Source organism: Seriola lalandi, unplaced genomic scaffold (genome assembly GCF_002814215.2).
Source record: "Seriola lalandi dorsalis isolate HSWRI2012SDOR001 ecotype SW California unplaced genomic scaffold, Sedor1 jcf7180002054249, whole genome shotgun sequence".
In the NCBI taxonomy this organism is placed as follows: Eukaryota; Metazoa; Chordata; class Actinopteri; order Carangiformes; family Carangidae; genus Seriola; species Seriola lalandi.
In genome coordinates, this window is record NW_019524802.1 from 345001 (window position 1) to 370631 (window position 25631).

General features: G+C 41.5%; 1 protein-coding gene across 1 annotated transcript in view; it reads left to right on the forward strand.

The window, feature by feature from the left end:
- Window positions 1-25631, forward strand: part of pitpnm3 (PITPNM family member 3) — an 87258-nt gene that overhangs the window by 56384 nt on the left and 5243 nt on the right. Inside the window, exons 6-19 of the mRNA XM_023404594.2 lie at window positions 466-655; window positions 2415-2537; window positions 3257-3447; window positions 7830-7984; window positions 8611-8781; window positions 15109-15315; window positions 15889-16037; window positions 21063-21179; window positions 23366-23482; window positions 23578-23726; window positions 23959-24108; window positions 24348-24531; window positions 24737-24865; window positions 25021-25448. Of these exons, the coding sequence (XP_023260362.1) occupies window positions 466-655; window positions 2415-2537; window positions 3257-3447; window positions 7830-7984; window positions 8611-8781; window positions 15109-15315; window positions 15889-16037; window positions 21063-21179; window positions 23366-23482; window positions 23578-23726; window positions 23959-24108; window positions 24348-24531; window positions 24737-24865; window positions 25021-25374 (2386 nt within the window). The 3' untranslated portion in view covers window positions 25375-25448. The remainder of the gene's footprint in view (window positions 1-465; window positions 656-2414; window positions 2538-3256; window positions 3448-7829; window positions 7985-8610; window positions 8782-15108; window positions 15316-15888; window positions 16038-21062; window positions 21180-23365; window positions 23483-23577; window positions 23727-23958; window positions 24109-24347; window positions 24532-24736; window positions 24866-25020; window positions 25449-25631) is intronic.

A 25631-nucleotide genomic window follows, 5' to 3' on the forward strand; every position in this document is an offset into this window, starting at 1 on the left:
CTGCAACACACACGAGCAAACACACACACACAGTAATGTCTACACAGCAGTAAAGGCACAGAGGCTGTGCTCTCATTGTTGTTACCTCTTCAGGTTTTATTTCTTGAGATAACATCCTTCTTCTCCTTGTCTCTTGTCTTGTTTACACACACATTGTACCATGTGGAAACGCCTTTGTGTCTCAAACCAGATGGAGTGCATCATGAACAGATTGAATGAGGCATTAATAGATGTAGGATAGTCAAAGGCAAGCATATCACAAAAGGAGCATTGTGAACTTTCTCGAAACCTTCATTTATTTTGACATTACTATGCGTTAGGAACTGATGACTGGCATTTCGCTAGGTTCTAAGGAAACACCAAACAAAGGGCCTTTACAAGACAGAAGGTGATGATGTCAACTGTTGTATTTCTCCATCCATCCATCCACCCCTCCTTCCTTCCTTCTGCTACCACCCCCTCCAGTCTGAACCCATACAGCTATGACGAGAGCTGCGTGTCCAGCAGCGTTGACCACCTACCCCTGGCTGCCCTCCCCCTCCTCGCTATCGTCTCACCGCGCTACCAGGATGCCGTAGCAACCGTCATCGCCCGAGCCAACCAGGTCTACCGCAGCTTCCTGCAGTCAGAGGACGGCCAGGGATTCACGGGTCAGGTCTGTCACACCCTGTTCTGGAGAGGGCAGGAGAGGAGAGGATAACTCCTACACTGTAGTCTCTCACCACTGAGTCATGGGCAGTACACACTTTAGTGACAAAGGAAGTAAGGATTCTCTCTCTTCTACATAGCAACTTCTAGGCTCTTGGTAACAAGATGCGTTTTGTAGTGAGGTAGGTAAAGACTGTTCACAAGTTGAATTTAACAGCACTAGGTTAGGGCTGTGAAACACAATTTCTGTGCTTGCTCAGCTTCAATTATACAAAGTATTCTCAATGTTATTTAATAACCAGATCAACAAGTGTCCATCAAAAAACTGAAGAAAAAAAATGTTTTCACTGCAGTTTTTATTCCTATTAGCTGCTGTAGTTCAGCTGCTGTTGTGCTCATTTTCATTGAAAAGCCTTGGATTCTCATTCAGGCTTTGATGGCACATGATTGAAAGTCACTGGTAAATACAATCTTGATGAGCCAATCAGCTATGACCATGGAGAGCTACATTAGATACAGTAAAGTAAGGTTCAAGTTAACAGCCCGAAGGGTGATGACAGGTAATTACAGCAATCTCCGTTATTCTTGATTGGTTCTTCCTATTGTGGATAGATGATGTATGTTGTGATAATTGGTATTTTCAATTCCCTGGCATTGGATAATGGTCTTGATGGATGGATACTGTTGATATTATTTTTTAATTTCATAATTCCTTCTCCTCTACAAATTTATTTACTCATTCAAAAAGATCAACTTTCAACCTTGTCGTTTGTTCCCTCTACAATATATTTTCTCTGCAGATTAGTCTTGTAACTTGTTATTACCTTAATCATATGACCTGTGGGGTTTTTCATTCCAGCGCGTCATAGTTTTAATAGTTCACCGCCTGGTGACAGTGGACACGTGGATTGGCACTTAACTGAAAAACAGGAGCTGTTTCCCAATTTCTTCCTGCATACTGATTTTAAGCGGGTTATGAGGATGACACGAGTTCACGATGTAAAAAAATCACAAAATGAAGGAAACTCAAAAAAGCATGCAAACTAATGATGTGTAAATGCAATTTCAGCCAAAGGAGAAAAAACAAGAAAACCTGCACAACATTCCCAAATGGTTAGCCAAACTGCTTACCCAGCAGATGAATGGTCTAAATGCGTGGGTTTTTCCCACTGGGTTGCTTGTAATTACAGCTTGAACGATATGTTGTGAACGCAGCATAAAAAATAAATAAATAAAAAAAACTGATTGTTTTGTGAGTGAGCTGCTCTTGTCTGCTCATTGTCCCCCAATGCAATGCGCAGAGGAGATGGAGGAGCTGCCCGCTGCTGCACAACGATCAAATAAATTGTGAATAACAGCTCCAGAGGGATACATTACAGGAAAACAAAAAAATGAGTATTAAATCTTTAGACACACATTTGGCTTTCTCTTTTATTAGCAGCGGTGTAGACGGATGTTATTTGGCATGCATATTGTTTCATTAGCTGTTTGTACAAAATGGTCAAATCCGTTGATTCCTTACATACTAAATTTCAAAAACAGTACACTATGACAGTCAGTCCATAGTAGATACTGTATCCTGTTTGTATTTCGTATGGAATAGGGACACACTGATGGTCATACCTTCCTGTCCCTATGAAATATATTGTTTTCTCACTTTTTTTTAATTCCCTCTATACACCTCTCCAATTGCCCTCCTGTCAAAGCTTTTACTGACTGAGAGAACCACATGTGGAGGGCGTCTAAATCATAAATTTCCCGAGCAGGTATGCCTGATGGGCGACTGTGTGGGAGGTGTGCTGTGCTTTGACGCTTTGTGCTTCAGCAACCACCAGAGGCCCGGCAGCCCCAACAACAGCAGCAGGAATAACAGCACTGAGAGCCTGAAGGTATGAGCTGAGTGTTACAGCGATAAGATGATGATGATACTCGGGGCTGTGTGGCGTTTGGGAGGCTATTAACAGCTGGCAAAAGAAAATTTTACTGGTGATATATGATTAAAAGAGGACTGCAAATGATCTATACCTTGGCGCGACTCTGTGTTCTTTCTAATAAAGTAATTTTTACAGTTCAGTACCTTTATTAAGAATGGCTTTTTAGAAATGTCACTGTACACCAGTGCCAATGTCCTCTGCACTATGTTTTTCTAAAGTCTCTTATATAAGATGTAAATCAAACGGAGGTTAATTTTGTGTGTGCAGATCACCATTTGTTGTCAGCGTTTGACTCGATGGGAATATCAATTTTTCGGAGCCTCATTTTAAGCAGTCCCCGTGTGGTGTGCGTGTTCCATATTCATTGTAACAATTGTGCTGTAGCTTGTCATTTTCTTTTTCTTTTCCTCCTGCTAAATGTTGCATGATCCCCACTTTCTGCCTGTTAGCCCCTCCCGCCCCTCTCCTCCCTCTCCCCCTTTGCTATTCAAATCCACTCATGTCTTTATAGATTCAATCTTGCGCAGGCACAGTTTTTTCCTCCCACATTTAACTGTTCACCTGGGAAAACGCATCAACTCCCATCTGATTGTGTGTAATCTCCTGATGCAGCCACTGCTGTGAGTGTATGCGGCTTTACAGTAACTTGCACATTCTCTCTCCTTTCCGCTCAGGATAACTCGGGGTCCGTGCTAGGGGAGTCCAGCCCGGGGCTCAGTTCTAGCAAGAGGCTGAGTAAGAGCAACATCGACATCTCTGCCCCCAACGAGGGGCACAGTCAGGGTGGGCCGCAGCTGAGCCGGAAGCAGAGCGACTCGTATGACGGAGATACCTCGTCCACCGGCCAGCACAGCTTTTTTCCCAGGTATAGTAGCACACATGAACACACCCACACACAGGGATGGGCAATATGATGATATGTACTGTGAGAGAATACAAGTCTGCCTACTATCAGACAGTATGACTGTATACATAGAGATATTTATTCATTTAAAATCTCTGGTGTATTAGGCAATGTTGCAAATCAATGAACAGGACTGGTTTGGTTGTTCATTCCGTCTGTTCCACTAACAAATCATTTTCCAGATGTTTTCATACTAGTCCTGTCAAAATGTAGTTTTAGTTTCGTTTAAAACAAAACTTAAAAAAGCAACATGTGACTGATTTGATCAGCGGTCGTCGAGAAAATCGAAGGGCAGACACACACAGACGGAGATTTATCGATTTTATTAGTAGGATGAGAATGTTGGAGCCATGTTGGACCAGTGACATCATCATCCTTGTGAACGCCCCCAAGAGGTTAAATACCTGGGTCTCCACACCAGAAAGTAGGACCAATCCTAGCCTGGTCAGATGCGTACACGAACTGATGAAGCCTCTTGGATGAGAGGTGAAACGTCTTCACAGACAAATAACCTAGTCCAGTTGTTTTCGATTTAAAAAACTCCTTTAGGATGAGAATGTTTATCAATATCATGACATATAATGACATGTATCATAATAGAGACATTGTGAACACATTGTTCACCTGTGTTCACATACATAAAACATCTGACTGCACCTCTAGCCTAAATCTGATCCAGACTCTGACCTGAAATAACCCTAATACAGCAAAGTACCAACATAAAAAACATGCCCATCAGATCTACTAAGTAAATAAAAGCTTTGGTAAACTCCCTTTAATCATACACTTGGATCAGATCTCTGATTTTTATTTATGCTCTTTCAGCAAAAAGTGACCTGAGGTGACTTACAGTTGTACATCCACAAAGTAACACACACTCACAAAGCCCATAATCCCAATCAGACTGCTTCAGCCTCACAACCAGAATGGAGGGTTATAAACAAGTTGTTTACAATCAAATAAATTGCAGTATACCAAGTGCTGCAACAACTGTCTGCTACTGTTGGTTAATCTGAAATACTGGAGCAAAAGGTTTATTTAAGGTACCATTCATGGTAACCTTGAATGGTACAAAGGGAAGCTGTAAACTGCTGAAATTACAAATACGTAGGTAACCAAAAACATAAGACTCATGTAAACGTCGTAGAAAACAAGCCTCTTTTTCAGGAATTAAGAAACTGGAAGTAAATGAACAAACAATTCCTACAGGTGCCCCAACTTTTGTAGAGGACTTACAAACCCTCTGTCTGTACAAAGGCAGCATTGGAACAAACTGTGTTACAACACCCCGTGATACATTTTTGGACAGCACTGTACTGCAGGAAGTAGCACTTTTTTTTATCAGAATGTGAGGAAAAGGCAAGTAACAAAGAAAGACAGGAGTGGTCTCTTCCAGGGTGTCTATGCTCCCATCCATGGGGTGTGAGGGGTCAGTGGTGAATCATATGCTTTGGTTTTCACAGTTACCAGATCTCAACCCAAGTGAACACCTATGGGAGATTTTGGACAGTACTTTCCACCACCATCATCAAAACAAGATGAGGGAATATATCTTGGAAGCATGGTGTTAATGCCTCCAGTAGAGTTTCAGAGACTTGTAGAATCAATGCCAAGGAGCACTCAAGCTGTTCTGGCTGCACATGGTGGCCCAACACCTACAGTATATACATGGAATATAGTTATGTAAATATAATTATATTATTATACATTGGATCATTTAATACTTAGTCATTTTGATAAAAAAAAATGTTGGCAACAAAGCACATCAGACATCGAAGATACAGAATAGTGTTAGAAATTCTACCATCCATTTCTGTCAAACAGCATTTGTCGATAGGTTATGAGTGTGTTAGGGGTTCATATAATGACCCAGATGTTGCACGCCAGCTCTCATCCAGATTTTCCTGGAATGTGTCGCCCAGTTTCGCCCCTGCTCTTTATCAATATTTGCAGCTTGACTGCCCTGCGTGCCTACCTGCCTCTGCTGGACTATAAATAGCCAGTTTGTGCCTGTGCCAGCCAGTTTGCGTGGGAGACTAAATGCTGTGGCTGGATGGGGTATGGCTGCCATGTTGACTCAATTCAAGCAACCAGCGTTCCCATTACGAATCACATGCTCCACTGGGCTCACACCATCACAACCACAGAGTCGCTGAAGATAGGAGCTCATCAGTTCACAGTTATGCCATCCTGGGTTCAGGGCAGTGCACCTATTGCCTTTCACTCTTGCACTGAATAAGCCCGAGCCTGGTTGTGTGGAGGGTGACCTCTGCCCCTGGATTTTGCTCTTTTCCCGTCTTTGCACGTCCCAGTTGATATTCCCAGTCAGCAGGAGGGCTTGTTAAAACTCCTTTTCACAGACATTTTCCTCCTATCAGAATGGCTGTCTGCCTATGGTTCACTCCATTTCAGATGCTTCCACATGTACCTTTCCCTGCCTTGGCCCTGACTGGGAATTGCCTGTGAGATCATGTGCAAATGGTCATTACACTGCTCTTATGAAAAACCCAATGAGGCGCACTCATTGTAGCAAGCAGCATGGCTTTTTTTTTTTTTTTTTTCTTTTTGTCTAATTTTTTCTTAATCTCCCTTTGATTAATTTCACTGAACATATGGCAGTGAAACTGGCTTCTAGAGTTGCAAAAAATTAAATACCAAAACACCTAAATGGACATAATTGACATAAAGTATTTAGAAATCTGTTTAGTCTAAAGTGCTCAGTAAAAAAAAGATTATGTGTGGTTAGAGCCAATAAAGGTCTGCGCCTAATGCCCATAAGGAAATTTATTCGACAAGCTGTAGCTTCATAGAGAGGCACCAGCGTCAGATTTATTTGCCACTACTTCAGTAAAAGGCTGGACATTTTGTGACTTGTCATATGTTTCAGCTCAGTTAGCAAATCTAATATTTGTCATATTTATTCAACATATTGGTAACAGTTAAACAGGAAGTGAAGCAGAAACGCTCATCTAAATCTAAAAATAACACATTTCTGTCTGCACCAACAGGCAAAATGACAGTTTCCGAGGTACACCGTTATTAAACGTTTTATGTTCCAGTGAATGAGAAGTGCACTTACCCAGAGCATGGGTTTTTGTTCAAATAAATTTAACATGTCAGCATGGGACATGAGTCTATTTACAGCAGTAGAGAACATGTACAAACCCACTCTTTTAATCACGCTCATCCTGATGGTGCATGTCCTGTTCATTCAATAAGTAATGCCCCAGCGGTTCCCTGTGTCCTCAGCCACACAGATACTTCTACTAGTTTCTTGGAGTTTGGAGGATGTTAGTGCCCAAGAGGATATTTTGCCTCAGTTACAGGTTTTGGTAGGAAGACAAAGAAGCAGATTAGCAGTAGGGAGAAGTGAAGGAGTGGACACATTATGAGAGAGAAGACGAAAAAACAAAACGGAAGCAGAAGACAATCAAAACACTATTGATTTGGCTCTTAAAGACGTCTGGAGACTGTTGGCTAATCCTTTCTCCCTGCCCAGGACTTAATGGGGAAATCTTGGCTCGCTGGAGAGCATAGAGACAGAGGGTCAGGACTGAGACGGGCTCGGCTGTTCAAACAGCTGTAAGCATGATGTAGCCTGTGAAGGCTGAATGAATAGCGGCTCAGGCTGAGTCATAAAGGCCCGGTGCTGACAATGACCCCAGAATGTTAAAACAACCCAGCCTACAACTGAATCAGGATAAAGCAAAAGCAGCGCTGACTCACCTGTGTCGAGAACCAGAGATTTGCCTTCACAATGTGTGTAATTTTGACTTTTAAGGTTTCAGATAACCCTGCATTTCTCTTCAAATACAAACAAAAAGCTTCTCTTCTTTCATATACTCATCCTCTTGCCTATAGGCTCAACCACTCTTTGCCATCAAGCACTCGAATTTCAATGCTGAACCATGAACTGGGTTGAAAGGAATAGTTGCACTTCAAAATGATAATTTTTGTATTACTTACCTGAAGCTACGTTTACTGGCTTTTACTTCATTCTTCATGGGAAACACAGCCTTTAATAGAGCAATATCAAATGTCACTAAAAACATCTCCTGTGGCAGCGTGAATGTCTTAGATCCATGTGAATGCTCACTGCAGCCCAATCATCACCACATTATAGCTAATTAACCACATTCACACAATCCTCACATGCCTTCCTCCAGTCCATTTATTGGCCGGTTGTGGCTACATAACATGTGGTCAGAGTAAAAGTCCAAGGACCAACTGGTTTTTCATCTGGTAGCCCATGGCGACAGACAGTAAACACAGAAGAAAAAATACATATTCGCTGGTAGAAAAAAATAAAAATTTCATATTTTGTGTCCGTGTCTACTCCCCAGTTTGATGAAAGAAAGTGTAGAGCGTGGCAGCAGTAACACCAGCCTGGTGTTGAACCCTGGCCGGTTCGACTTTGAGGTGTCAGACTGCTTCCTGCTGGGCTGTCCATTGGGCCTTGTGCTGGCCATGAGACGCACTGTGCTGCCTGCCGTCCAAGGTAAGAAGCAGACACATGCAACACATATGTGAGAATGCCACTGATTATACAGATGCATGTATGCAAGGATATGCACATTCTATTGCGCAAACACAGATAACAGTATTTTTAGTGTGTTTGTGTGTGTGTCCATTAGTCTCCAATTGTTTTGCTGTGTCAGTTGGTTTTCTGTTGTCTTATTACAAGCTTGTCAGTCAACTGTAAAACACATTTAACTGCACTAATCTGTATGAAAGGTGGTCGGAATATTAGCTTTGATTGTTGGAAATTGGAGTGCAATGTCATAGTTGGATGGTTTCACCATTTTCACATTTTACTGATTTTCTGTAATAAATACTCACATTTTTTAAAAGGATCAAATCAGCTTAAACTCCTGGATTTGACCTCTCCACTCATTGAAATCTGCCGCGTTCTCTGTTCCACGGACAAAAAGACAAGTATTCTTTTCATGCTCTACTCTTCACTGTAGTTCACTACAACAAAGGTCCTGTGATGGCGAGCACAGCTCAGAATATGCCTCCGCTCAGTCTGTCAAACATCGCTCTTTCTCTGACACAGCTACACCTCATAGCAAAAATCCCTCTGTCTAATAGCTGTGCCTGTCCATTGTGTTCTTTAACCCTCAGTGAGTCAGCTCCATCCAGCCTGCTCTCAGATTTTCAACCTGTTCTACCCCTCGGACCCTTCAGCCTCCAGACTGGAGCCACTGCTACAGCCTCTCTTCCACAAGTTGCCACCGTTCGCTGTGCCGCGCTACCAGCGCTACCCTCTAGGAGACGGACGCTCAATGCTCATAGGTACGACAGGTGATTTGAAACCTGGAAATCAATTTACCGGTGTGGCGAGATAAACGCGAGCAGCAACGCCGCACCTGAATATTTCATTGGTTAATCTATCTTCTGGTGTAATTGTATTGCCATATTAATAACCTTTTGGATTTTGCATTTCAAGGCTGGCATTAGACCTTTGAGGAATTCTTTTAGTGAGACTGGATTACAGCAGCAGAGAGAGTAATGTGAATTTTCATGGATGCAGAAGGCACATAGAGCCTCGATCCCATCTGTGTGAGGTATATCCTGACCCCAAAGCCTGAAGCCTGAAGTAATTATACTTCATATTCTTGTGGTGCAATACCTTTAGCCTCCCTTAGCTCTCTGAGGATCAGGCACAGTATGTGAGATATTAATCTGCTAGCACAGTCCTGCTGTAATCCCACTGGAGGGCTTGGTTGTAGAGACTGAGTCCTTAATGAGCCACTGATTTATTTGAAGCATGTTTTATCCCACTTTTGGTACATAGAGACTCACTCTAAACAGTCACAGCAGTTGTGACGCATCGCCTGGTTCCTGCCTCTCTATCCACCTACATCACTGAGAGAAAGTAGGACAAGGACTGATCGCTTGTGCTAACAGCCTGTGAGCATGAATCCAGATATGAAGATAAGGCTTTGTCGTTTGGTGCAACGCTTTAGGAAATTTGGAACCTTTCTACTCAACATGCAATCATTAGAAAGATGTATAACTCAAAGCAGATTTGTCAAATGTGCCATCTCAGTGAAATGGAAAATTAGTTTCCATCTTGGTTTCAGTTATCCTTTTTGCTTGGAGCACTGCAGGTCCCTTTTGTCAGGAATTTTCATATTTCATAAACCATACTAAATGCAACTTGAGGACAACCATGCAATTTGACAGTTTGACACTTAAACCGAACTATCGTTGTAAAATACAGTAATAAAGAGTTTTTAAGTGGTTGTGAGCGGTGACAACTCTAATTATCACTAATTATCAGTCGTATATCATGCAAAAGGCAAAATTATCGTAAAAATTCGATAAGTATCATACAACCTGTAATAGTAACATTTCTGTCACATCTGAACATAAAGGCCACAGCAGCAGTACAGTTACATGTGCACAAAGCGAAATGAAATGCATGAGGTGTTTTGCCTTCTTAAGATCACTGTAAAAATGGTTTCACCTAATAAGAGATATTTCTCATGTCAGATCAGTTTATGATAAAAAAAAACAACATGATGATCATCAGATTTGCTATATCCCTCCCCTAAATTTGTGTTAATGTAAAGTATGAATATCCAGAAAAACGCTGCAGCATGTCAGCAAATAGATAGTCCTAATTTAGCATATGTCAGTCCTTTTGCTTTGGCGCTGTTGGATATTATAAAATCAGCTACAGAAATCTCTGTCTAATGATGAAATTGATGAGAAAATTGAACAGGGGGTTCAGTGTGAGAAGCAAGAGCGAGCCTCCCTTGTGCTCATCATGGTCATAAATTTAGGCTTTAACAGAAAAATCTGTTTTAAATAGATCATTGATGCAGCCTGTGAGGGAACAGAAAACACTCTTCTTCCTTAATAACACCGGTGTAGTGACCATTCATAACCTGCTTGTTATGTCAGTAATAGTTAGATATTTCATAGAATCATCTAATTATCATCATTTGTCCATCCCATTTATATGAATTGAAGTTGACAAAATATTAGGAACACATCTCAGTACAACCCAGCACAGTTCAACAGCTCCAGAAATTAGAGCCAGTAATATAAAATGACCATTAAAACAAATCAATACCTCTCAGACAGATTCAATAAAAACCAAGTATTATATATACTGATAGTTCAGCGAAAAAGCGTGTCATAACAACCTTTTCTCTGAACTGGAGAATCAGTAGAAATTGACTTAAAACTTAAAAAGGATATGACATGGATTTATATCATCATGGGAATAGTGTGCAGTTAAGAAAATCACTGCCAGACTGGAACAATAGTTTCAGCACCAGCGGCTGTTAAAGGAAAGAGAAAACATACAATGGCTGAATAACGTTAATAATAACATTCCATGATGCATGGTGCAATGTTATGTTACCATAACAGCAGCAGTGCATAAATGACTTGTTCCGTCTATTAATAATGCTAATATGTCATGCATGGGTTGGGATGAAAATTAAACGCCCCAGCCCTAAGCGACTGTCTTTTAATTTTGTTAATGTTTCTCGAGAACTACCCATCCAAAAAATTTCACAGTCGACACAGCACTTCCTTGGATATTGAGCAATACCCATGTAAAGTTTGAAGTCGATCGGATGAGCAGTTGTTGAGAAAACAGAAGGACAGACAGACGGAGAGACAGACAAGAGTTTTTGCATTTATAGTTAGATTATCTTTCAACCCACCACGGTGCCACCACTCCTGCTTTTGCACTAGTTGCCAACTATTGCACAAGCATTATGGATTTTTTTCTTAATGCTTCTGTTATGTTTGATAGCCACATCCTTTTTTACAGATCCTGTTCTGTCAGTCTCATTACCGGCCCTCTATGTGTGCCTGTCATTCTGGTGAACATGAGAGCGTGCCACGTGTATGGTGGTCTGGGACTGAGCTCACTTCCCCACCACAAGACCCAATCCCTCCTCAGCTGCTCATATGTGACTTATGTACCACAAAAGAAATGTCTGGTGCATGTTAGTAAATAACGGGTGTAAACTGGATACTGGATGCCCAATCTGTGATTTATTAATTTAATCATGTTTAAGCCAGTCAGAGAGCGCCTCTTAGAGCCAGTGGTGCTGATAAAGGTGATGGAGTGTAAAAGCAGACACAAGCGTAGGCTAGCAGCTACACTGGGTTTTAATTATGAGTCTGTATCCCGGTTCCATTGATCGGGCTTGGATGCTGTCAAATTATGTGTTAAATTAAAAACCATAGACAGATGCACATGGGCATCGGCAGACACACGAACACACTGGCTCACACAGACACACAGAAAAAACAGTGGCACGCATCACCCATTTCCTGCTCTGTAATATGGTAATCAGTTGTTATGAAGGCATGGAAAGCCAATCAAATCAGGCTCCTTTGGGGATGACTTTGACATCAACACCCATCAACAGTGGAGCTTTTATTATGATGAATGTTGCCAATATAGAGAGAATGAGTCCTCTTCCTATTGATTTCCAGCTATGGTCCAATGGGAAATATGATCATGCAAGAAAAAAAATTATAGTCAGTACTGATCACGTGACTGACGGTGCTTTAATGCAAAAATGGTTGTGTGTTTTTTGTTTTTTTTCTCCCCATAAAATTATTAGTTAACAGGATGCTTGTGTGTGGAGGCTGAGAGTGTGGCAACGACTGGAGGGGAGGGTGCAGAGTTAAAAGTCTCTTTCTGTCTCTTTTTGTTACAAAGACATTTCAAGGCCACAGTGCAATCTTCACCGTCACCTTGTGAATTCTCTGCGTGTCCTTCTTTTTTTACCACTGTCATCAGCTGTTTCACTCTCCCCTGCCTCGTGCTTCAATCATAATCCTTCCGTCGTTCAATCGCACCAACAACTCCACCATATTTGCTTCATCCTCATTTTCAAACATACTTGCATGCGTCATCCCTTTTTGTATCTGTCACCACGCAGCCCCATCTTTCCTGCTAGCCCTTACAGTTTTTTGATGCTCCTCTCTTTCTGCTTCTTCTCCCCACCACATATCTTTTGAGATTTTATGTAAAATGCATCAGTCACTGTTCTCTCTCTCTCTCTCTGTCTTTCTCTCTCTCTCTCTCCCTCCCTGCCTCTCCCCTCTGCTCATCGTGTTGAAAGAAAGACAGAGTCGTGCTAATATTCCAGAGACTGAGAATAAGGCTCCACTGAGAGGTGTGTGGCAGGCAGGGCTTATTAATGATAACAGATTGTAGTGTGTGTGCGTGTCTGTGTGTTTGTGTGTGTAAGGACATGAATGTGTGTGAGCATGCATTCCCTCCGATTTCTTAAAAACCTTTAGAGCAGGTGTAATTGACAGAAAATCATTGCAAAGTATACAATATATACAACGGCCCTGACTTCAGTGAAAACATTTATAACACATGGGTTAGAGAATATTTGTTGAGAAACAGGTGATTTTAGCTTGGCGATATTGATCACTGATTCTATCTAACAGCAGAGAGAGAGGCAGCTGATCTGTATTCAGTTGTGGATACCAATCATTCACCGTCAGTTTCCATCTCAGTAATCTCAAAGCTGCTTCGTCTAGTAAAAATCCCCAAACTTGTAAAAATTCAAAGATTTGAACTTCTCAGTGGGATGCACTTCATATGAACTCATCTCTCTATGTCCAAGGCTACGAAAGTACAAGGTAGACCCTCTAACATTCAATCACAATATTTCCTTTCACCTTGAATCAAGGGATATAGATAATATATATATACAATATAAATTTTGAAAGAAGTCAGAAAAAAATTCAGTTTGCAATAATATAAAACAGTGAACGTAACTGGCAAATATTTGATATATATTTAATATATATAAAATTTTTTTCTTTAAACATGGTGATTGATTGACATTTTTTTTCAGCTGTACCTGAGTATCACACTATGTTTCATATATTGTGTGATTCTGTAGCAACAGATGCCTGCTTCAACAATATGAACCCAGTTCGTGTTTTTATTACAGTTAATATACTGCTTCTTTATCAGTAATATTTGAAAGATGATAATTAAAATTAAATTATAATTAAATTTAAACCAGCCAAACAATCCTTAACCTGCTGTTTGTCTTCTGTCTATTTGTCTTTTCATACAAAAACATGTTCTCTGCCCGTATTTATTCAAAACCGCGGCCATTAGACAGAAAATCTAGGATCCAGTCTGGCAGCACTGATACTTACACAGTACCTGTCAGATTCTATCATCTTCCTCATCCTAATAGTCCAAATGTAGACTGTTCTTTGCCTTGACAGTGGGGATGTATTAACCACACCTGATTCCCCGTCACGTCTGAGAGAGTGACTGTTCATCTGTGTTCTGCTGCAGACGTCGATCCTTCACTGACAACACATGCAACATGTGTCTGTGTCTGACGCCTTATTTAGAACCACACCAACCAGTCAGCAGAGAAGGGGTTAACCTGCCAATAACTGGCGCCACTTCATGAGCCAATCTGTCCATTTTAGGTGATAAGTTTGATACGTGCACCCACGCCGTTTGTGATTAATGTGAGTGGAAGTCATGTAAACACAGAAAATTGTGTCAGAGGAAGCTGTTAGCAGAATGTGTTCTTTCCAGATATGCAGCTCCCATAAAAGATGCGGTCTGGCCAACATTTGCAGGCAAGCAGGCACACTTTCTCTCATTTCATGTCAGCTCCCCTAAACCATGCTGCTCCCCGTTCAAAGCTCTCAGTATTCACCTTATGTCCACTCCATCACATCAAAAGACATCACAGGGGATTGAAATGTATTACAGTAAACGGGAGCGAGTAGATGACATGATACCCAAGTGGGGTCATCTACACTTTGACTCTTGGCTTTTTATGTGACATACATACACATATATATGTATCGCATCCCATTCAGTTGTTTGACACAACATGGGTAGCTTTACAGATCATCAACATTTCATCTGTTGCGCACTGTGCAGCGCAGCGGTGGTGTAGAGGTGAGGTGAGAGGCAGCCCTTGTAGCTGTGTTGTTCAGCTTCCTGTTCCTCAGCTATATTAGGCGATACTGTTAGGTAGAAGTTGAATTTCATTCAATTTGAGTCTCCCTTTGTCTCCAGGATGTTGTAGAATTTAACATAAATGTGCTACTGAGCTGAGCTGGTAGACACTTGCTTCCCTAATGATTAAATTATTGATGAAAAGTGTTTCTTCTATGCTCTGCGTCTTAGGGAATAGCAAGTAGATCCACGATGTCTGGTAAAACCAGGTCTCCGGGGAAAATTCAAATTTTCTTATTATACAGTATTATCACCGAACAAATAAGAAAGAGCCGCGCAGAGACGTGCCAGTGGGAGAGAAGAACCAAACCTGATAAATCATTCTGCTTGTCAGCAGGAGCCCAGAGCAAGACGCTGTTTGGGACTTCCAAAGCCAATACAATTGGATTCAACCCCTACAAAAAAGCAGTATCTGACATTGTACGCCTACTTAGTGCTCGTCTTTGGTTTTCCTCCTTGAAACAAGAAGCAGGTCGAAACACGGCAAGAAGCTGTCTTATTAGGCAAAATAACAACATTGATTTTAAAGATTGAGGCCAGTCAGTTGTTGTGTGATCAAAGCATCTCCCTCCTTCTTCCCTCCCTGTTTGTCCTTGTCTTTTTTTCTTTCCCTCCTGCCTCTCTAGAGGAAAGTATCCAAGGCCATCCAAATGTATTTTTGGAAGGTGAGCAAACCCATGGAGGTCCAGCTTCACAGGAGTCCTCTGAGACAAAGACTGAAGGAGGAGGAGGAGGAGGAGGAGAAGAGGGAGGTCGCAGAGCCAGCATGACCAGTGTGGAAAGTGAAACATCAATGTGCTCCATGGGCCAGCTGGGAAACACCATCACTAACAGTGAGTGGGAGGGAAGGAGAGTAAAGGAAAGACTCTTGTCTCATTTATTAAATTATCTCCTGTAGATGAATTCAGGTTCATAAGGTTTCACAGCTCTTAAGTTGACTTCTAATTTTCTCATTCAGTGGTAGAAGAACTATTTAGATCCTTTACTGTAAATGCAGCAATACCACAGTGTTCAAAGTACTCTGATGCAAATAAAGCAGAATGTGAGTATTACTGGTAAAATGTCCTTAGTAAGTATCGAAAGTGAAAGCATTCATTATGAATAATGAAAAGCCCCAAAGTCCAGAAAGATGTTTTGTTTTTTTTTTAAACGTCTGCACATAAGATCATTCTTTGTGGACTTCAGAAGCTCCTCTGTTAGCTTTGCTGCAGGACAAGTTATAATTTGTCCTGCTTCTTCAGTTCTAAGAAGCCTCTTGGATGAGATATGAAGGGTCTTAAGAACCTCAAGCAAGTCCAGTTGCCTTGGTACAGCTCTTAGAAGCTCTTAGAAATACCATGAACTGGACGACTGAGGACTGAAGTACTTCAAAACTGAAATTTTTTGTGTGTGTGTGTGTGTCTCAGTTTCCAGTAGCTGGTGGGGCTCCAAAAGACTGGACTTTGCTCTGTATTGCCCTGATGTGCTGACCGCCTTCCCAACAGTGGCCCTGCCTCATCTTTTTCACGCCTCCTACTGGGAGTCCACGGACGTAGCAGCTTTTGTTCTCCGACAGGTAGGAGAGCCTTATTGACAGCCTTGCTGTTCTTCCTCTGCAGGTTTCACACTCAGGGAGAAGTACTGTCTAAATACTCAGCACACAAATACTACACATTTACATTTTAAATGTTTTTTTTAGCATAGTACACACTGTATATGAAGTTTTGAGTTGTTTTGTGTGAATTATAAGAATACTTTACTTCAAGCAAGTGTAGTCCATCATCATCTAAAGGCCATTTCATAATGACATTTCACAGCAAGATAAACCTATTTGTGGGGAAAGAAACTGCTGACTCAAATCAAAAGTGGGGAGGTTTTCTGGGCATGTTGCTCTGAAAATAGATTAAAACAAAGTAACAAAAGACAGAACAACCCTAGTCTCCTTTTCAGGCTATAAGTTTGAATGTGTACTCTGTCTTCCTTGATGTATCAGTTGTGGTCTGCTCCAAGCCCACAGCCTCCAGGTTTGTTTTTTTGTGAGTGCGTTACATGTCATTATAACCAAATGAAAGTAGCAGGAAGCCACTTCACGTCACTGCATCATCCATTTAGCTCCGTTTCAACTGCTTTGAACTGTGTAATACTGTAAAGCACAACAAAACCATCAGTGAGAAACTTGAAGGATGTGGGAAGTGAAGGCACTGGACAGAGGTGTTCAGTTGGAAACACCAACCGTTTCTGTTGTGTTAATATAAATCTGCCAATTTTTTGAAACTTATAGCATTTCCAGCAAGGAAGTGGCCAGAATCAACAGTCCTATTGTGAATATTTTAAATCAACTGGTCTTGACATGCAGGAATATTTTTAGTAATATGTTTTGTAATTATACACAGTATATGTTCAACATGTTTTAGATCCTCAGTGACTTTTCTATTTTGCCATTTCTTTGAACCCAATGCTGCGACCTGTGGAGCAGCTGTTTTAATTTTTTTATTTAATGGTGTCTTCTTGGTTCCCAAACAACACAGCGCAGGAGAAAGATGCTGCTTAGTTCTCCAAGGGCTCCTTCTGCACACATGACTCACTGAATATGTTTTTACAAAAGGTCTGGCAGCGAGCCAGTAATGCCATCAACACTTGTAGCAGTGGACAGAGTCAGTTAAGAATTAAACAATGTACACAGATATCTACTGACGCATTTTAACAATGAATATCATGTGAAGTAATTTCATGGTAACATCCTTGGTGAGTCATGACGCGTGGATTTATAGCTGAAAGCACAATACATGATGTAAAGGCCCATTTCTTACCTTGATTTAGCCTTGATGAGTGATTCAAGATTTTGTGATGTTCTGCAAAGCGAAGAGAAGGTCAGCACACTTTATCTTGTGTGGAAATGGTTGGGATTCATCTCACACCTCACAGTTGAGTCTCAGACAAGTGGAGGCCATTTTATCAAACGTGTACCAGCTGCAACAGTGTTAGGCTTTTATTGTTTTCACCTTCTGAGTGTGTGTGTGTGTGTGTGTGTATTGGGAAGTACCACAGAGGCAGTTCTGAGTATTTTGGCAGGTGTTAATATGTCTGTCTGTCTGTCTTTCTGTCTGTCTGTCTGTCTGTCTGTCTGTCTGTCTGTCTGTCTGTCTGTCTGTCTGTCTGTCTGTCTGTTTGTCTGTCTGTCTGTCTGTCTGTCTGTCTGTCTGTCTGTAGAAGGATTTTGTCAGCGCGACAACAGTGCAAGATACAGACAAAACAATTTACGGTTGTGTAGTTAAGATCATAATGAAGGCTGATTTGAAGATGAGTGTGAGGACTGATTACTCATTTAACAATGCAGTAATAATGTAGTAATGACTACTCAGTACCTCTGGGTTGATACGTCAACATGTTGATGGGCATTACGGCTGATGTGATCCCTGGATGACTCCAGTTGATTTTGAAATCTGAACAAATCTGACCAGAATTCTCTAATATGAGCTGGTTTATGAATAAATGTAAAAGTGCATGACTGTAATCTACAAAAATTAATTGTGTAAACTCTTCTTAGGGTTGGTTTGGATTTGAATGGTCTGCAAATATGTTCTCAGATTAAATTAAGTCTCCAGTCATTTCCATATTTCTTTCATCAACTTTCTTAAGTCATAAGGACCCAACCTTTGATCAGAGGTCTTATGGTGCCACCAGTGCACATATTTCTAGAATTAAACCATTTACCCACTGGGCTGCCCATGAATATATCCCATTTTTAACAGTGATTGCATTCACGTGTAGCTTGTATTTGTTCGTCTGTGATAATGACTAGGATGTCACCGAATCCTCAGACACCAACAAAGAGCAAAAAGAAAACGTGCACCATGTCAGGTCCTATTAAAAGTCACTGTAAACACAGGCAGTCTTTGAACTTGATCATTAGAAAGCAGAGCTCCCAGAGGAGAAAAAAAGAAAGATTTCTTCATCCCGCCACTGTCTGCTGCAGCATGTCTTCTTTGGGAGAAAACGTGAGGGGAATAAGGAGAGCATGTAGGAAATAAGAAGTGCTATCAACACCATCAGGAAGCTAATAAACATGAAGATCATTATTTTGGTTCAGTGGTTTTCAGCTCCACTCGATGCTTAGTTGTATTAAAGGACTGTCATGGAATTTAAGGGCTGTGCAGAAAGTAATTTCTAAAACCAAGCTTTTTTCAGTGTGTCTATTGAGAGAATGTCTTCCACTGTTTAAAAACATGAAGTGTCTAGACGTCCAAGCCACCCAGTGACTGACTCAGGAATTATATGCATGGCCTCTTTCAAGTAGGGAGCAGTCACTTTCTTTCGAGTATTCCAAATCACTCCTTAGCCCTTAGTCTGTGTCAGCGTTTCTCTTGTAACAATGGCTTTCCATTAGATTTGTGTCTTATGATCCCTAAACATAACTGCAGATTTAATTTCAAGGCTTCAGGTGGTAAATCTTCCAAGTGATTATTGTGTGTTCTTCGCCATCTCAATGTGCAGGAAGTGTTTATGTGAGACTAGTCAAGTCAGTTTTTACTTATTTATAGTGCCAGATCATAACACATAATAATAATAATTAATAATTCAAATAAATAACAATTCTAGCAGCGGGTGTTGAGCAGGCTCATGGGGCTGCCCCTCATCTGCCTTTCAATCAGGACGCATAAATACTTGCAGAAAGAGACAGGAGGACGAGAAAGCACAAACCTCTGGGAGAGAGAAGCAGCCGAGTTAGTAACATGTACCAAGGGGAAATCAATATATACAGAGGGAGAGGTATAGAGGACAAGACAAGAGCTCAGTGCATCATGGGACATCCCCTGGCAGGACTATAGCAGCAAAACTAGGGGATGGATCAAGGCAAGCCTGAGCCAGCCCTAACTCTAGGATTTCTCAAAAACAAAAGTTTTAAGGCTACTCTTAAACTTAGAGAGGGTTTCTGCCGCCAGCACCCAAACTGGAAGATGGTTCCACAGGAGAGGAGCCTGACAGCTGAATGCTCTGGCTCCCATATTACTTTTGGAGACTCTAGCTATATGATGGTGCCTGACCATAACGGGCTTTGAGGAGGATTTTAAATTCTATTCTGGATTTTACAGAGAGCCAGTGCAAAGAAGCTAACATGGAAGAGATATGATCTCTTATCCTAGTTCTTGTCAGAACTCACACTTCAGCAATTTGCATCAACTGGAGAGCCTTTAGAGAGTTGTCTGGGTAGCCTGATAATAAGGAATTGTAATTATCCAGCCTAGAAGTCACAAAAGCATTGACCAGTTTTTCTGTGTCTTGTACAGACAGGATGTGCCTGACTTTTGCCATTTTATGTAGGTGAAAAAGGGCACTCCTTTTGCAATTTGCTTTATGTGGGAGTTTAAGGGACATACCCTGACCAAAGATTAAAGCTGGAGGCCAGAGCAATGCCATCCAGGGTAACCATAGCATTATTGCTTCTGAGGCGTTTGGAGCTTTGTCTGACTTTAATAGCAGAAAATTGCAGGAGATCTAAGTCTTTGTCCTTAAAGCAGGCTTGAAGTTTAGCCAACAGATTGGTTTCATCAGGCTTCATTGATAAATATATTTGTGTATAATATGTATAGCAATGAACGTTAATGGAGGGTTTCTTCATAATAGTGCCTAAAGGAAACATATATAAGGAAGTGGTCCAAGCATAGAACCTTGTGGAACTCTGTGTCTAACCTTTGTGTGCATTGAGGATTTATTGTTAATGTGTACATGCTGAAACTATCTGGTAAATACGACTTAAACCAGCTTAGTGCGGTTCCTTTAATGCTAATCGAATGTTCCAGTCTTTGTAATAGGATGTGATTGCCAACTAATGTCCTGAGGATCTTAGAGAGAAAGGCCTTCCTGTATGTTATAAGACTATCTTACCAGACTAAGCGAGATTCTTCCAGTTTGGTGGAAACTCCTTTGTCTTATTATCTTCATTTTTAGAGGAGCAAAAGAGTCAAAAGTCATTCACACTGACTCTGCAGGACTATCAACAAGATGGTCAATTTGGGAGGGACTAAAGTTAGCATAGAAGACCTCTGTTATATTGAAATGGCATTGAATTTAGTGCTGATGGAATCACTTCCATCAGTTAAGATACAGCACTATCAGATAGACATCTAGTGAAGACATTTTTGCTTAATGGCGTGTAATGCAGTAAACGTAATTAGATAGTAGTCTGATATCTGAGGATTCTGTGGAAAGACCATTAAATGTTCAATTCCGATGCCATATGACAGAGCAAGGTCCAGGGTGTGTTAACAAGGCAATTTAGTCTAATAATAAGAAAAAACAGCAGTGCGAAGTCTATCATTATTGACATCGAGATGAATATTAAAATCACCTACTATACTTTTTTCTGTACTAAGGACTAAACTTGATAGAAACTCAGGTAAAAATTAAGTCAATATGATGATCTGATATTAGATTGTTTGTTAATACAGCTTCAGATGATCTAATGTTGAAGAGTCCACGTTGAATTCTCCTTTTTGGCTGTACTATTGTAATGGTGGTGTTCATTGTTATTATGGTTTGTGATTTGAAAGGCTTGTTTGTGCATATGCCTGCTCCCATATACATCTGTGTTTATTGGCAGCTCATGCGATGTGACTGTGTGAAGACCCAGGAAGCGGACCATTTGGACTCGGCTCCATTCTCTCCCTCCAGCCCACGCGAAAAATGGCTCAGAAGGAGGACACATGTCAAACTAAGGGTAATAAATTAGTCAGTGTTTTTTTTTTTTTTTATAAATATAGTTTTGTCCCAGTGTGCTCGGGTTGCAAAATCGCTAACAGAAATATGAATTTATGACCACTCAATTCATTTTTAGAAGCTCAAAAAAAAAAAACTTTGGCTTGGATGCAAGATATTACACAACCTGGAATATTGTCTCTAAGATGCCCTCATTCTTAGAAATACACCCACACACACACACACACACACACCAGCATAAATAGTCTTTTGTGCTGCAATGGCCTTGCATTCATTCAAACTAAAAATAATGTTATCAATAACTCCTGAGGTTGCAATGCTTTGGCCATGTGATCTGTTTGGTAGCTGACTTTGTTAAAATACTCATACACTTTCACCTTGAATCACTGAATTAGGCAGACACACACTTACCTGATGATTCTGAGCCGTGCAGAGTGGAACAATCAGGGTCACATTGTTATCCACCAAATGCTCCTTTTATCTGCTATTTTCTAAAGACTTAAGAATTTAGTGACTGCTTGATTTTCATGAGGCAATAGAACAAGAACTGTGTAAGTAGAGTACCATGGAAACATATCTATATTTGGGTCTGTGATGGTTTTCTTTTTCCAGTGTCATCTTGTTCATGCCTCACCTCTGCCAAGTGATGTGTCTCTGATGTAAGTGCTTAAAGGAAAGCAGCTCTGACAAGTTGCCGTGTCCTGAATGCAATTCATTGTGCTGAGATTTAGAACTGCTCTGTGCTGATTCAATGTGGGCACGGCCAGCTCATCTGCTGCAGAGTGATACTATTCAAGAGGCTTGGCATCCATTTCTGATCTTCCTCTGCTTGGTAAGAGGTCCTTGTCGCAGCTGGAGAGAGAGCACAAGTATGGCTGTTGTTTTTTTGTACATACTGCTCTTTCGCAGGCAGGGGTCTAAATCTCAGACTCATCTCTTCCACACTTTTGTCTGGTGATACTGAGGAACATGTTGCTTTCCTGTTGTCACATAAGAACACACAGAAAGTTCTTAGTGAATTGTGTCGGGGAAATCTAAGTCGATATTGAACTTGTCAGGCCTCCTCATATCATATACGGCTGTGATGTAATATGCACTCTGTGTTTGTGCGTGTGCACATACATGTTTGCTTTTTCGGCATGCTTGCCATCAGTGAGTAAGTGAGAGGAAGTGAGATGTTGCGCAGGCAAACAATTACCATTTGAAAAAACTAATGCAGGATAACAGCTGGAAATGTTGAACTTCCTTGTTAGATGTCACATCCTTTAAATCAGTTATCATTAGCCGGTGTGGTTGTAAAATACAACCACAACATGGTCGATCACGTTAGCACTTAGCAATATTTATTATGTGCAGATGCTCCACTAGTGGAGGAAATGCTATTCTTTATCTACAGGGCAACAACCATGTTTCAGGTTGACTGCAAGGTGTTGAAAAACAGCATGGATGCCGAGCAAAGTTCTCCAGGACAAAGTAAAGATTACAGAAATGGCAGAGAAGTCAGTAGGAAAATTACTGTCATGGGGACCCACAACATAGTCTGAGAATTAGACATTAGAGTGCTCATAAAATGCTATTAAAATGCAACCATCTCTGCAAGAAGAGATTTAGGGATTGGTGTTTTTCTGTTGGCTCACTCGGAGGTACTCACTGCATGGTGAAATATGGAGAAAAGAACAAGACGAGAAAGCTTAATCGAGAGTTAACACTCTTTTCTCTAAGGTCGCACAGTATGTTCTTTAGAGGCATTGAAATCTGGAAATGCAACACATCAAACCGGAGAAAACTTCAGCTATTTTCTGTCATGTTGCATGTCACCAGGGCTTGTAAAAACAAGTCATTCAAGGACAAACCCCAGTTGTGATGTTAGTGGAGCTGGCTGGTGGCTCAGGCAGACACCATACTGTCTAATCATGCCATATGTCCACATCTGATGTCGGCCCACGTCAAGTTTACTAACGTTTGAGCATGGAAGTTCCATTCTTGGCATTGGGAGCATTATGTGTGAAAATATAATCTCAGCTCAGAGTCCGCCTACTATCTTTTTTCAAAGCTTTCACCAGCATCTCATGATCTTTATTTCACAGCATCACATGAGCAGAGCCACACAAAGTAGCAAAGGGTTAACACTGTGACGTTATTGTTCTGAACAAAGTGTTTAATGCTCCGTCTTGTTGTCTGCCGTAGAACGTCACAGCCAATCACAGGGTGAATGATATCATCGCCACCGAGGACGGACCTCAAACTCTGGTTGGTCGCTTCATGTACGGCCCCTTGGACATGGTCACTCTGACTGGAGAAAAGGTGAAAAAGAGCAACATGATTGATTGCTACTGATACAAGGTTTGTGACTTGACTGACTTTAATCTCTACGCGGTGACTCACTTTGTCCCTGTCAGGTGGACATCCTGCTGATGACACAACCTCAGTCTGGCCGCTGGGTGCACTTTGACACAGAGGTGACCAACAGCAGCGGCAGAGTCACATATACCATACCCAAGAGCAAGAAGCTCAGCCTGGGAGTCTATCCGATTAAAATGGTGGTCAAGTAAGCATCCATGTAGCATGCCCTTTACAGAGCGCTGCATTATGTAATAAGATGAAGCAATACATAGAAAAAGGAGAGATTTATTGAATTAGATCCTATGCCCGTGCTCTGTATAGGTGTGTGAGCTTCTAGCTGCAGAGCGCAGTATAAAGGGCGGCCTTGAACTAACAACCATGTAGTTGCAATGCAGTTTCTCATTTCTTATGCAATCTCTCTCTTTTTCTATCCCAAGGGGAGATCAAACGAGTGCAGAGGCCTACCTGACTGTGTTACCACGGGGCATGGAGTGTGTGGTCTTCAGCATCGATGGTTCTTTTGCTGCCAGTGTGTCAATCATGGGCAGTGACCCCAAGGTCCGCCCCGGAGCTGTTGATGTCGTCAGGTAACTGGCAGCAGCCTCTGAATGTGTGTGGGTGAGTGTGTGTGTGTGCGTGTAAATGAAATCCATGTTAATAAAAAGGTTCAGAGGGATGTAAAAATTCAGAAGTAGCGATGTCCTCTTGTGAGCACGCCAACCATTTTACACATTTAAGCATGTCCCTTCCGTGTTAATGCCACTACCGAATAGCTTTGAAATGAGTAGCTTTTGAAAGATCTTTGATGTTATGTATTCACATGCAGGCACTGGCAGGACCTGGGGTATCTGATCATCTACATCACAGGACGCCCTGATATGCAGAAGCAGCGTGTGGTGTCTTGGCTCTCGCAGCACAATTTTCCCCATGGGATGATCTTCTTCTCTGAAGGCCTGGTTCATGATCCCCTGCGGCAAAAGACCATCTTCCTCAGGAACCTAATACAGGAGGTAGACCTCTGAGACAAACCAGTGTTCTAACATTAATCAGGCATTTAATCTTTCTTATAAAGCATATGAAACATTTTACTCTCCCTCCAACAGTGATCTTTCTATTTTTCTCCTCCGTGTCACTCTTTTGCAAGCTCACAGCCATGGGTTATACTGCACTGAAATGCCAAATACATCTCTGACCGATTATTTTCTCTCTCACCAGTGTCACATTAAGATCAACTCTGCTTATGGCTCCATGAAGGACATTTCTGTTTACAACATGCTCGGCCTCAGCCCCTCACAGATTTATATTGTTGGCAGACCGTCGAAGAAATACCAGAATCAGTGCCAGGTGGTTCAATTGCCTTTTGTTGCTTTTATCTCTTTCTTTACTAGCTTTTCATGGGTTGAACTTTTTGGTCTTCCTCTTGTGTTTTCTCATTTACTCTCATCTTCTTACTTCAGTCTTTCTGATTTTCTAACTCTTTCTCTGTGTGTTGTGTCTAGTTCCTGAGTGACGGCTACGCAGCGCACCTCTCCACCCTTCAGTTCGGGCACAGAGCCAGACCCAAGAAATCCCCTTCGGTTCGTATGGTCCTAAGGAAAGGCTCATTTGGTCTCTCAGCGAAGCCTGACTTCCTGTGTAAGCGCACCCACCTGCGTAGAACCATGTCGGTACAACAGCCCGACCCGCCGTGCACACCCAACCCGAAGCCTGAGCGAGCCCAGAGCCAGCCGGAGTCTGATAAGGACCACGGGGGAGGAGGAGGAGGAGCAGGAGGAGGAGGTGGTGGTGGCGTCGGAGGAGGACAAGGTGCATGGGGACGGGCCTCCATACATCGTGGAGACACGACTCCCTGACGTCAAAAAAGAGATGGAAGGATTGCAGGAGGACAGAAGAAGAGAACAAAGGGGTCTTAGTGTCTAGAGCCAAGGTGAGATCTTATTGTTTAAATGTGGGAGATTTAAAGTATAATTGCAGATTATAACAACATGTATCTTATTTTTGAAGCATTCTTTATTTTCCAGCTTTCTTATTGGTATTGTTACCTTCAAACAAGGCAGGAAACACTAGCAGTCAGACGATTGTTCTCAATCTTTTGGCTGAGGAAATGAAG